The sequence below is a fragment of the Myxocyprinus asiaticus genome, chromosome 31 (genome assembly GCF_019703515.2).
Source record: "Myxocyprinus asiaticus isolate MX2 ecotype Aquarium Trade chromosome 31, UBuf_Myxa_2, whole genome shotgun sequence".
NCBI classification, from domain to species: Eukaryota; Metazoa; Chordata; class Actinopteri; order Cypriniformes; family Catostomidae; genus Myxocyprinus; species Myxocyprinus asiaticus.
The window spans coordinates 12,483,875-12,496,699 of record NC_059374.1 but is presented as its reverse complement, the minus strand read 5'-3'; the positions used below and the strand labels follow the sequence as shown (position 1 = coordinate 12,496,699).

General features: G+C 39.2%; 1 protein-coding gene across 6 annotated transcripts in view; it reads left to right on the top strand.

The window, feature by feature from the left end:
• Nucleotides 1-12,825, top strand: part of fndc3a (fibronectin type III domain containing 3A) — a 134,025-nt gene that overhangs the window by 109,168 nt on the left and 12,032 nt on the right. For 4 of the 6 annotated variants that reach the window (XM_051664878.1, XM_051664882.1, XM_051664881.1 and 1 more), the window contains 9 exons: nt 2,202-2,340; nt 2,618-2,701; nt 2,778-2,896; nt 5,526-5,631; nt 6,895-7,070; nt 7,680-7,793; nt 9,689-9,838; nt 10,518-10,870; nt 11,135-11,347. In XM_051664878.1, the coding sequence (XP_051520838.1) occupies nt 2,202-2,340; nt 2,618-2,701; nt 2,778-2,896; nt 5,526-5,631; nt 6,895-7,070; nt 7,680-7,793; nt 9,689-9,838; nt 10,518-10,870; nt 11,135-11,347 (1,454 nt within the window). The remainder of the gene's footprint in view (nt 1-2,201; nt 2,341-2,617; nt 2,702-2,777; nt 2,897-5,525; nt 5,632-6,894; nt 7,071-7,679; nt 7,794-9,688; nt 9,839-10,517; nt 10,871-11,134; nt 11,348-12,825) is intronic. The other 2 variants (XM_051664879.1, XM_051664883.1) reach the window with 1 other exon arrangement.

Sequence of the window (12,825 nt, the reverse complement as noted above, 5' to 3'; positions counted from 1 at the left end):
GTCTGTCTGTCAGTCAGTCTTTGTTTCTGTCTGTCTGTCTTTTTCTTTCTTTGTCTGTGTGTCTGTCTCTTTCTGTCTGTCTGTCTTTCTGTCTGTTTTCTGTCTGTCTGTCTTTTCCTACTTTTTGTGTTTCTTTATGTCTGTCTTTCATTCTGTCTGTCAGTCTTTATTTCTGTTTGTCTGTCTTCCTGTGTTTTCCTGTCTGTCTGTCTTTTTTATTTCTGTCTGTCTTTGCATCTTTCTGTCTTTCTGTCTGTCTTTTTTATTTCTGTCTGTCTTTGCGTCTTTCTGTCTGTCTGTCTTTCTTTCTTTGTGTGTCTGTTTTTCTGTCTGTCTGTCTGTCTGTCTTTCTGTCTGTTTTCTGTCTGTCTTTCTTTTTTCCTTCTTTTTGTTTCTTTATGTCTGTCTTTTTTATTTCTGTCTTTCTATCTGTTTTCTGTCTGTTTCTTTTTTCCTAATTTTTGTGTTTCTTATGTCTGTTTTTCTGTCTGTCTTTGCGTCTTTCTGTCTGTCAGTCTTTGTTTCTGTCTGTCTTTTTCTTTCTTTCTTTGTCTGTGTGTCTGTCTTTCTGTCTGTTTTTCTGTCTGTCTGTCTCTTTCTGTCTGTCTTTCTGTCTGTCTCTTTCTGTCTGTCTGTCTGTCTTTCTTTTTTCTTCTTTTTGTTTCTTTATGTCTGTCTTTCATTCTGTCTGTCTTTTTTATTTCTGTCTGTCTTTTTGTGATTCTGTCTTTCCGTCTGTCTATCTGTTTTTCTGTCTATCTCTTTTTGTCTGTCTCCTTTTCGTTTTGTGTTTGTCCGTCTTTCTTTCTGTCTGTCTCTGTGTCTGTCTGTCTTTCTGTCTTTCTTTTTTCTTTCTTTCTTTCGTTCTTCCTTTCTGTGTGTCTGTCTGTCTCTTTTTTCTTTCTTTGTCTTTGTGTGTGTCTTTTTATCTCTTGTCTTTCTATCTGTTTTCTGTCTGTCAGTCTTTGTTTCTGTCTGTCTGTCTGTCTTTCTTTGTCTGTGTGTCTGTCTGTCTTTTTGTCTTTCTGTCTGTCTCTTTCTGTCTGTCTGTCTTTCTTTTTTCCTTCTTTTTGTTTCTTTGTCTGTCTTTCATTCTGTCTGTCTGTCTTTGTTTCTGTCTGTCTGTCTGTCTTTCTGTCTGTCTTTATCTTTTTTCTGTCTATCTCTTTTTGTCTGTCTCCTTTTCGTTTTGTTTATGTCCGTCTTTCTGTCTGTCTCTGTGTCTGTCTGTCTGTCTGTCTTTCCGTCTTTGTTTCATTTCATCTCTTTCTGACTGTCTTTTTTCTTTCTTTCTTTCGTTCTTCCTTTCTTTATGTCTTTGTGTCTGTCTGTCTTTTTTATCTGTTTTCTGTCTGTCTGTCTTTTTGTGTGTGTGTGCGTGTTTCTGTCTGTCTTTTTGTGTTTCTTTTTTCTTCCCTTCCGTCTTTTTGTCTTTTTTCCATCTGTCTTTCTGTCTGTCTGCCTTTCTGGCTTTTTGTGTTTCTGTATGCCTTTATTTCTTTCCTTCTGTCTGTCTTTGTTTTTCTTTTTTTCATGCTCTGTCTCCTGTGATTTCTGTGAGTGATGATGGAGACTCACCTGTTGCCGATGGCTTTGAGATGAAGCAGATGCGATCAGTCTCTTCTTTGCTGTGGTTTGGGCTGATCATAATCACATTTCCAAAAATCCAAAGTGTTTTAATGCGATCAGAACGGCTGCATGTATCCTGATTACATGCCGAGAGCACTCGCATCCTCGATTGCATCCAATTACTGTGACAGATGACAGTCAGTCTGAAATCACAACACTACACATTTCTGAACCATCAGACACTTCCTCATCCTGTGCTTTTGTCAGGGGAAAAGTATGTTTCCGTAAAAGATAAATTAGGTAGTGGTTATTGGGTTTTAAAACCTTTGGTGAGGGTTTTATAAGGTCCCTGAGATTTGTAATCCCTCCACCTACAGTGTTTGGTGAATCTCATGAAACATGTCCATGTCATATTTTATCCAAAAATATAATAATTTTTTTAAAGACCATAAAGCCTATTCATTGGGCCAATTGCATTTTGTATTATAATATGATTTTCATGACATCACATTTTCTTTGGATTTTGGGATCAAATATGACTCGTTGACATGTTATGACATGTTCTTGACAGACAGAGTTTCAGTAGAAATTCAGTGCTTCATTTGTGCCATTTTTGTTCTTTTTCACCACAGGTTATTGCCTATAATGCGGAGGGGAAAAGTAACCCCAGCCCTGTGTCTGAGTTCACCACAGCCCCTGACAGACCGACCTGCCCCTGCAGACTCTCAGTGAAGGGCAAACCTCACCCGACCAGCTTCCGCCTGACCTGGGGTCAGTTCAGCATGTTATTAACACACTAATGATTATTGCTTTCTGATTGTCCCTTGACCAATACAGCCTACATAGATTTCTTTCAATTTAGTCCTCATACAGTTTTGCTATTTTTGCTCCATTCCAAAACCTACACAGTATTTACCAGAAATTCACAATTAATATTTGCGTTATTCATTGACATGGCTGTTGGTAGGCTGTTTGTAACTGACGCAAGTGAGAGCTGACACTGCTGTTTAAATCGTTATTGACCGAGGATGTCTTTTTGCACTTTTAGATCCTCCCAAAGATAACGGCGGTTCAGACGTGACAAAGTACGTGGCGGAGCTGTCGGATGATTTGAGTGGTACGTTCCAACCAGGTATTGTGGTCTGCACATGCTCATTTTGATCACGATGTTATTATGCCTAATTGTTGATGTATGTTTTTGCTTTCAGGTTCCTCTTGGAATCAGGTGTACAGTGGATTGGCTATGGAATGTTTGTGTGATGGTCTGAGCCCAGGATGTTCATACCAGGCCAGAGTCCACTGCATCAGTGCTGGAGGAGAGAGCCCGGTATGACTCACATAAACACACACGTTTCCTACTGAGCTTTTCGGCTTGTATGGGTTCCATCTGGGGGTTTTAAATGCTGATTTTCATGGAGGAAAATAAGGTCTGTTTTTAAAATGAATTAAAGACTTTCTTGGAAAATGTACAAAAATATTGATGTCGCACAATAAAATTGTCCACGTTTCTTCAGTTCCAGCACATTTCATTAGGGTTAGGGTTAAGGTTAGCACCGTGATGATACTAATCAACCCTTCACTTCAGGGTCAATTTTAAGTTCATGTTGACTTTTGAAAAAGTATATTATCACACAAATTCTACACTTCAGCTTTTAAAGTTGACAAGCTCCCTTTTCTCCTTCAATCAACTTCATCCACTTTCCCGTCAATCGTCTCGCTTCCACACAGATTGCTTGGTTTCCCGCCGTCTTCATCTCCTCGCCATCAGAATCTCAGTGAACGTGTTATCAATGGAAAGCTTTTGGCATGCAGCTGGTAATTTCTTGCTTCCGTCTCCCGATCCCTGCTGTAATGGCATTGTTGGTGTTTCGCAGATGCGGATCTGCATGCGGGAGCTGCCAGCACGCAGCTATGACTCATTGCTTTTCGCAACCGTGAATGTGAGAGAATGCTCACGTGGCTGTGATCTGCTGTCACCCCTTTAGAGACACACACATTTCTCACTGAAGAGGTGCACATATCCACGTGCTGAACCATGAAAAGGCCTGTACATTTTAAGTGTAGCAGGATTTTTGGTACAGAACTGGTCAAGAACATGTCTGGGTCAAATGTCACCATGAAATTATATATACTGCATCTGTTTTTGTTGTGCTGAATTTGTTGATTTAAATTTATATATATATATATATATATATATATATATATACATATATACATGTATAGTGGCAAGAAAAAGAGAACCCTTTGGAATTACCTGCATTTATGTATAAATTTGTCTTAAACTCTGGTTTAATCTTCATATGTTACAGTAATGAACAAACACAATCTGTTTGACCTAATAACGCACAAATTATTGTATTGTTCTTGTACATATTGAATACATCATTCAAACATTCACAGTGTAGGTTGAAAAAAGTATGTGAACCCTTAGGCTAATGACATTAACAAAAGCTAATTAGAGTTAGGAGTTGGCAAACCTGGCATCCAGTTAATGAAACAAGATTGGAGGTGTGGGTTAGAGCTACTTTGACTTATAAAAAGCACTCAAAAATTGAGTTTGCTATTCACAAGAAGCATGTGGTGACGTGGACCATGCTTCGCAAAAAAGAGATCTCGGAAGACCTACAATCAAGAATTGTTGCTTTGCATAAAGCTGGGAAGGTTTACAAAGTTATCTCGAAGAGCTTAGATATTCATCTATCCACTGTTAGACAAACTGTCTAAAAATGGAGATGATTGAGTACTGTGGCTACTCTCACTAGAAGTGGTCGTCCAGCCAAGATGACTCAAAGGGCACACCGCAGAATGCTCAATGAGGTAAAAAAGAACCCTAGAGTGACAGCTAAAGATTTGAAGTAATCAATGGAACTGGTTAACATCTCTGTTCATGAGTCTACTATACGAAAAACATTAAACAGGCGTGGTGTCCATGGCAGGACACCACGAAGGAAGACGCTGCTTTCCAACAAAAATATTGCTGTGCACCGGAATTTTGCCAAAGACCACGTTGACACTCCACAATGCTGTTGGAAATGTTTTTGTGGACTGATGAAACAAAGGTTGAATTTTTTGGGAAGAACACACAGCACTACGCATGGCGTAAAAAGGGCATTGCAGACCAACATGAAAACATCATCCCAATGTTGTAGTATGGTGGAGGGAGCATCATGATTTCGGACTGATTTGCTGCTTCAGAATCGCTTGCCATCATCAAGGGAAAAAATAATTCCCAAGTTTTTCAAGTTTTCCCAAGCTGTGCACCAGCTGAAGCTCAGTAGAAGTTGGGGGATGCTGCAGGAAAATGTCCCTAAACATCGAAGTAAATCCACTACTGAATCCGTTCTGTAAGGAAGAATGGTCCATAATTCTATCTGAATGTTGTGCAGGTCTAATCTGCAGCTACCCGAAATGCTTGGTTGAGGTTATTGCTGCCAAAGGAAGATTGACCAGTTATTAAATACAAGAGTTCACTTACTTTTTCCACAACACTTTGAATGTTTAATGGGATGTGTTCAATAAAGACATTATAATTTTTTGTGTGTCGTTTGTCTATACTTGTGACTTTGAAGAGATCACATTGTATGACCAATTAATGCAGAAAACCAGCTAATTCCAAAGGGTTCACATACTTTTCTTGCCACTGTTTTGTCTCTAGACCGAATAATTTTCTTTACTGTGTGACAGTAACAAGAATGAGATTTTTTTCGCATTGCTGTAATTAAATTTTGGTGGGGAAATCCTAATGGTTCTAAAATATATTGTAATGCAGTATCATGCAAAATATAATTTATGAATTCTTTCTTTTGATTCTGGAATGAAATAGTTTTATGCACATTTCTTAGTGAGTTCAACCTTTTCATTCTTTGTTTAAGTGGGGTTTTGTAACAGGAACCGAATGTGAACTGAGTGCTAAATTTCCTAGTTTTATTCTAATTTGTCATGTTTGTGGTTTATAGATGACAGAGGCCCTGCAGGTCCAGACCCCACCTGTTCCTCCTGGACCCTGTCTGCCGCCCAGGGTAGTGGGTAAACCCAAAGCGAGAGAGGTGCAGTTACGCTGGGGTACGCTTTGCCTCTGTTTATGCATCTTGTGCATGTAGATGGAGTATTCCATTTTTTTCTGCAATGCTATTCAGTGACAGCGCTGTTTATTTGCAAAAAGATAAATAAGTGGACAACATGTCTTTCTTGTATTGTCTTTGCTAGCTGTACACAAAAACAAACATACAGCATGACCACTCTTATAAGTTGGTTCTTTAATTAATTGGTCAAAACGACTCACAAACTCTTAAGTTTTCTGTTTGAATTGCTCGCAGAACAGTTACTGAATTAAAGGAATAGTTCACCCAAAAATTGAAGTTCTCTCATTATTTACTCACCCTCATGCCATTCCAGTTGTGTATGACTTTCTTTCTTCTGCAGGACACAAACAAAGATTTGTAAAATAATATTTTAGCTCTGTAGGTCCACATAATGCAAGTGAATGCTGACAAAAAATTTTAAGCTCCAAAAAGCACATAAATGCAGCTTAAAAGTAATCCACACGACTCCTGTGGTTAAACCCATGTCTTCAGAAGCGATATGATAGGTTTGAGTGAGAAACAGATGAAGTCCTTTTTTTTAACTCTAAATTCTCCTCCCTGCCCAGTAGGTGGCGATATGCACAAAGAAGCAAATCGGCAAAAACAAAAGGAGGAAGTGAAAGTGAAAGTAGTGATTTATAGTTAAAAAGTACATTAATACTGATCTGTTTCTCACCCACACTTTAAAGATATAGATTTAACCACTGGAGTCATATGGATTACTTTTATGCCCCCTTTATGTGATTTTTGGATCTTTAAAGTTCTGGCCACTGGCATTGTATGGACCAACAGAGCTGAGATATTCTTCTAAAAAACTTTGTTTGTGTTCAGCAGAAGAAAGTAAGTCATACACATGTGGGATGGCATGAGGGTGAGTAAATAATGAGAGAATTTTCATTTTTGGGTGAACTATCCCTTTAAGTCAATTACTATAATGGTGAAGCAACAGTTTAAAGAAATATTGCTGAGCAAATGTCAGTATAATTACAGCAATTTACCAGAATAATAACATATCCGGTTTTATGGAACACACTTTTGAAGGGAGCTCTATTGCCCCTTTAAGTACTGAGGTTTGTTATTGTAACAGTAATGCAAGAACGAATGTTAAGCATGTTCAACTCAACCGCGCGTTTGTAATGCATTGTTCAATTGCGCACTTCTATGTATGCGAACTTGCATGTTTTTCTGGCCTTACAGAGCACGAAAGATGGATCTGAACTGTTTCTCTTTTTGCATCTGTTAGCGCCACCTCTGGTGGACGGAGGTAGTGTGGTGTCTTCATACAGCGTGGAAATGTTCGCTCCCCAGGCAGAGGAGGGCAGGGAGGTGTACCAGGGCTCAGAACTGGACTGCACGTTGGGTAGTTTACTACCCGGCAGGACCTACGGCTTCCGGCTCAGAGCCGCCAACAAAGCTGGGGTGAGCGTATGGCTAAAAATCTGTCATGGCAGTTTCACAGACGTTATTTGCTTGTATAGTTTCTAATCACCACTTTTAAGGCTGTTTCTTAAGGCGTGGTCACATTTACCTTTGCACGGCGAAGTTCTGTGGGCGAAATACAGTGGTCTCAATGGGAATCCGTGTGAATTTTGCGCAATGGACTTCTGGTGGCGAAGAATTTCCCCTCGCGGATTTCAAGTGGAGTTCAAGTTTGGTGAACTTTGACAGGTGAATTTGCTGCGTTGACCAATGGGAAGTTGCTTGGTTTGGCAGTGACCTCTGTGTGGGCGGTGCTTCTCGCACAGCTACACAATAGCTCATGTTCACAGTGGACAAGGAAATAATTTTAGCGGCAAGTTTCTTTTTAACTTCGCTCTTCCAGAGTTTAAAGTGCAGCATTAAAAAGAGACTGCTTGGCAATTAGGTTTTTGCTGGTTTCACACTTGCTCAGTATCCGCCCACACCGCCTTTGCCCACAGAATTTCGCCATGCAAAGGTAAATGTGACTGTGCCTTTATTAAATGCACCATATATATAGTTTACATTAGCTACCAAGTTGTTTTACATTTCGATGTGTGTTATAAACAGTTCGGGCCATTTTCGGAGCGCTCAGATGTCACAACAGGTCCAGGGGCCCCTGAGGCGTGTCGGCCCCCTCATGTCAACTGTAAATCACCAACATGTGCTGTGATCAGTTGGGAGGTGAGAATTATTCTATTGTATCAAGCAGACTCTTGTATAATGTCTTTGCTCTTTAGTAGCTTTGAGAAGTCTGATTCATTTTAGTGAATCAGTTCATTGGGACCAAATCAAAACCCTTTTTGTTCGTATATGTCATCACTCATAATTACTTCCAGAAGTCCCCTTGCATCTTGATTTTTTTTTTTTTTTTTTTTTTTTTTGTAGTAAAAATGTATGTTCAGTTAAATACTGCTGTGTATCATGCTTTTATATATAATATTACATTTCTATTACATGTATGTAATTATGTCAGACAAATTGCCCCCTGGATTTGATTTTCTGAGGCATTTTTATTTTTTAATTTTTAAAAAAAAAAATTACATTTATGAGGGCATTTTTCTAAACATATAAATATAATACTGTGTCATTCTTTTATTCGAAAACTTCAGTTTAATGTATTCTTTTTCATAAATGCTCAGTCTGAATAATCAAACTGGGAATATATTTCCTCCTACCAATAAAATTAAATCAAATCATATTCTGTTATATTGTGTATAACTAGAACATTAAATGGATAGTTCACCCAAAAATTAACATTTTCTCATGCCATCCCAGATGTGTATAACTTTCTTTCTTCTGCTGAACACAAACAAAGATTTTTAGAAGAATATCTCAGCTCTGTAGATCCATACAATGCAAGTTAATGGTGGCCAGACATTTAAAGATCCAAAAAGCACATAAAGGCAGCATAAAAGTAATCCATAAAACTCCAGTGGTTTAATCCATGTCTTCAGAAGTAATATGATATGTGTGGGTGAGAAACAGATCGATATTTAAGTCATTTTTTACTATTAATTCTTCTCCCTGCCCAGTAGGTGGTGATATGCATGAAGAATGTGAATTGCCAAAAACAAAAACAAAAAATGTGGAAGTGAAAGTGGAGATTTATAGTAAAAAAGGACTTAAATATTAATCAGTTTCTCACCCACACCTATCATATCACTTCTGAAGACATGGATTAAACCACTGGAGTCTTATGGATTATTTTTACGCTGCCTTTATGTGCTTTTTGGAGCTTCAAAGTTCTGTCTGCCATTCACTTGCATTGTATGGACCTACAAAAAACTTTGTGTACAGCAGAAGAAAGTCGTACACATCTGGGATGGCATGAGGGTGCGTAAATGATCAGAGAATTTTCATTTTTGGGTGAACTATCCCTTTAAGTATATTAGAATATTAAGAACTACATCAGAAATTATTTTGCCAACATATTTTGAATTTCAGGGGCATTTTTGTCACTTTTGTTAGCATTTTTGCCCTGAGCCTCCCTTAATTTCTTTCCCTGGTGTATTTCAAAAATTAAAAACGTTAGTATATTTATGTGTTCCAGTTTGATACCCTAATTGAGATCTGCATTGTGAATATGCTGGATTAATACTGCTATTTTCTTTATATCTGCTGTATGTAGTGTAATAATATTATAGGTGAGTAGTTTAGTATCAGCACTGTTTTTGTTGTTGTTGTTAAAGCAATAAGCCACAACAAGTTGTCCGTTACAGGTATTTTTACTGTGGTTAAGGGGTCTATAATACATTTAAGATATTAATATTTAATATTTATTAATAAATAAATGTAGTAAAAATATAAAAAAATATGCATTTATAAAAATATAATTAATATAATGATTAATAATAATAATAAACAGTTCTTCTAAGAACAGATTTTCATTAGCCTAACTGTATGGTTGGTAGCAACTTGGTACATTAATGTAGAATTGAACTATTCAAAATTAAATTTGTGTGGTCACAGGGGTGTGACTTTTCAACACAGCTCATCCAATCAGATTTTAAAATCAGAACTATCTGTTTTATAGTTTGTTTGTTTTAATACCTTTGCTTTGTGTCACATTCATACAGGCTCCTCACTGTAATGGTGCAGCGGTGTCAGAGTATCGTCTGGAGTGGGGGGCAGCAGAGGGCAGTATGCAGATCTGTTACACCGGTGCTGCTCTGTCCCATGAGCTGAGGGGTCTGCTGCCTGCCACCAGCTACTTCTGCCGGGTACAGGTGAGAGACCACACTGTTTGAGCCAACAACATTACAGTAACAGAATGTTTGTGTTGTTTAAGATGTGGTGTGTGAAATAAACCAGGAAGTCAAGGCCTGATCTCTGATTATGCTGTAACTTCCCGTATAATTCAGTCTAATGATTGGATGAGTGCCAACTTTATGCTGTCGGCGCTACCTAGTGGTTGTGATAAAAAAGTGCAGGTTTATCTTTATTTTAAATCACATCTTGAGGACAGTTAAATAAGTATTTAGTTCAAATTCTTCAGTTACTTCCACACAGACACACACACACACGGTTGGGGTTAGGGAAAAGGTTGGGGGCTCCCTATATCTTTGCTGGTGGTTTCGAGCTCCTGCCCCTTTTTGGAGCTCTGCCTGCAGCTATATCCTTCTCCATATATTGGCTCTTTTACAATGCCTTGTAGCAGCTCATCTAATCAGAATTTAGAGGGAAGTATCTGTTTTATAATGTGGCTCTTTTTTGTTTTTTTGGCTGTAGAAATGATGGATATTGTATCATTGCTCTTGTTGGTTTCTCTGATGGATCAGAAAGCATCTACTTAATGAAAGATTCAATGTTAAAGATTGAAAATGTCATTTGTCGTTAATGTAAGGCCTGCTCAAACTATAGTCACTCTCTGCTAAAATGTGTGTCTGTGTGTGCATAATGCTGCAGGCATTAAATGCTGCCGGTGTGGGGCCGTTCAGCGACGCTGTGCTCTGTCAGACGCCCTGCTCTGTGCCTGCTGCAGTCAGCAGCGTCCATGCACTTCGTGAGTCGGAGATGAGAGTGGAGAGCCGGGTCACTGAGAGGGTCGAGGATGAGGAGGAGGAAGAGGAGGAGGATGAAGAGGCCTCGCCTCTCCTCTACTCTCCGTCCACCTGCCTGGGGCTGCGCTGGGAGGCGCCATGCAGTCACGGAGCGGAGATCATGTCATACCTGATCGACCTGGGAGAGAGACAGCCCATCCTCACTGGACCCGTAACCAAATATATCATCCAGAACCTGCAACCCGACACCACTTACAGGTACACGCATGAATCACAGCTATAGCTGCAGCTGATGTGCCCTCTATAAAGGAATCATTCATTTTCTGGTAAAGGACAGTTATCTGGTTGTAGTTTATGAATCATTTTGACCTATATTTCTGTAAATTCTGTCTTAACGCATAGTTCACAAAAAAAAAAAAAAAGGTGAGTTACCATATGTGTGCATTCATATTTAAAGTATGACTATAGGTTACGACTTTAAAGCCAGCTGTTAGTGAATTAAGTGTGAATGTGTGTTTGCAGGATAAGGATCCAGGCTCTGAACAGTCTGGGCGCAGGTCCCTTTAGTCACACCTTTAAACTGAAGACCAAGCCACTGCCACCCCTCCCTCCACGCCTGGAGTGCACCGCCTCCAGTCACCAGACCCTCAGGCTCAAGTGGGGCGATGGCCCGGGCAAGGCCCAATCCACCGATTCCCTACAGTATCATCTCCAGATGGAGGATAAAATTGGGAGGTTAGCAGATTTTTCTTTCTTTCGCTCTTTCTTTCTTTCTCACTTTTGTTATTAACAATTTGTATTGATTCCATTTATAAGACAAACACAACATAAAATACAGAATCAATTATATACATCAAACCCCTCCCCCCAAACATTTCTAGATGTAGACTTGATGTTTTTTTAGAATCCTAGCCCACACTCCCTCCTCCAATACCAAGTTTAAATCTTTCTCCCATACTCTTTTGAAAGAAGTTGAAGCTCCGTCCCCCAGACTCTGAATTAGCAGGGAGTAATACACTGATGCCTCATGACCTTTTCTAAAAGCAGTAATCACCTCTCCCAGAGTATCTGCCGCTTTAGGGGGGTGTATGCTACTCCCTAAAATAGTACAGATCAGGTGGCGCAGCTGTAAATACCTAAAGAACTGAGATCTGGGAATCCTAAAATGTTGAACCATATTTTCAAAGGATCTCAACACTCCACTCTCATACAGGTCACCGAGCGTATTAACCTCCCTCACAATTCACTCTGACCAGCAGAAAGGGGACTTGTTGATACATCATTTTGTGTTCAGCCATATGCTCAAGGCTACATTTAAATAAATGTCCGAATTAAACACTCTGGACACTTTTGTCCATACCGCGTGCAAATGCGAGTTAACGGGGTGTAACTTAACTTCTCCGGTTAGTTTAATAGAAAGGCTTTGCAATGGCAAAATAGGGGCAAGAACTTCCTGTTCAATACAAAACCAGGGAGGGGCTCTCTCAGGTGGAAGCAACCAATGAGCCAAATGTCTGAGACCAAATGCATAATAATAAAACAAAATCTTGGGTAGGCCTAGCCCACCTTTGTCAACTGGCCTATGCAACTTTTTGAAATGTAATCTGGGACGTTTACCATTCTAAATGAAGGACTTCGTTATGCTATCAAATTGCTTGAAATAAGAGAGGGGGACATCTTCAAGGAGAGATTGTAGCAGGTAGTTGAATTTTGGAATACAATTCATTTTAATTACATTAACCTTCCCAATCATAGATAAATGTAATGAAGCCCACCTGCCCACATTGCTCGACTAACTTTTTATTAAGAGGTCAAAATTAACTCTAACTAAATCAGACAAATTTGATGGGGAATAAAATGCCCAAATACTTAATGCACTGTTTGGGCCACTGGAAGGCACCTGGCTGAAAAGCCGTTACTGGGCAGAACGCTGTCAGAGCCAAAGCTTCGGATTTAGACCAATTGACTCTGTATCCTGAAAACTTAGAAAAGGAATTAATAATTCTGTGGAGGCAAGGCATAGATCTAGTGGGGTCGGAGATGAATAATAAAATATCTGCGTAAAGCAGAAGCTAATGCGCCATACCTCCCACCACCACCCCTGGAAAATCATCTTCCTTTCTTATCGCGGCTGCTAATGGTTCCAGGGCAAGACAGAACAATAATGGGGAATCTATTATAATCTATCACATTCTTAGAATCTATTCTCAATT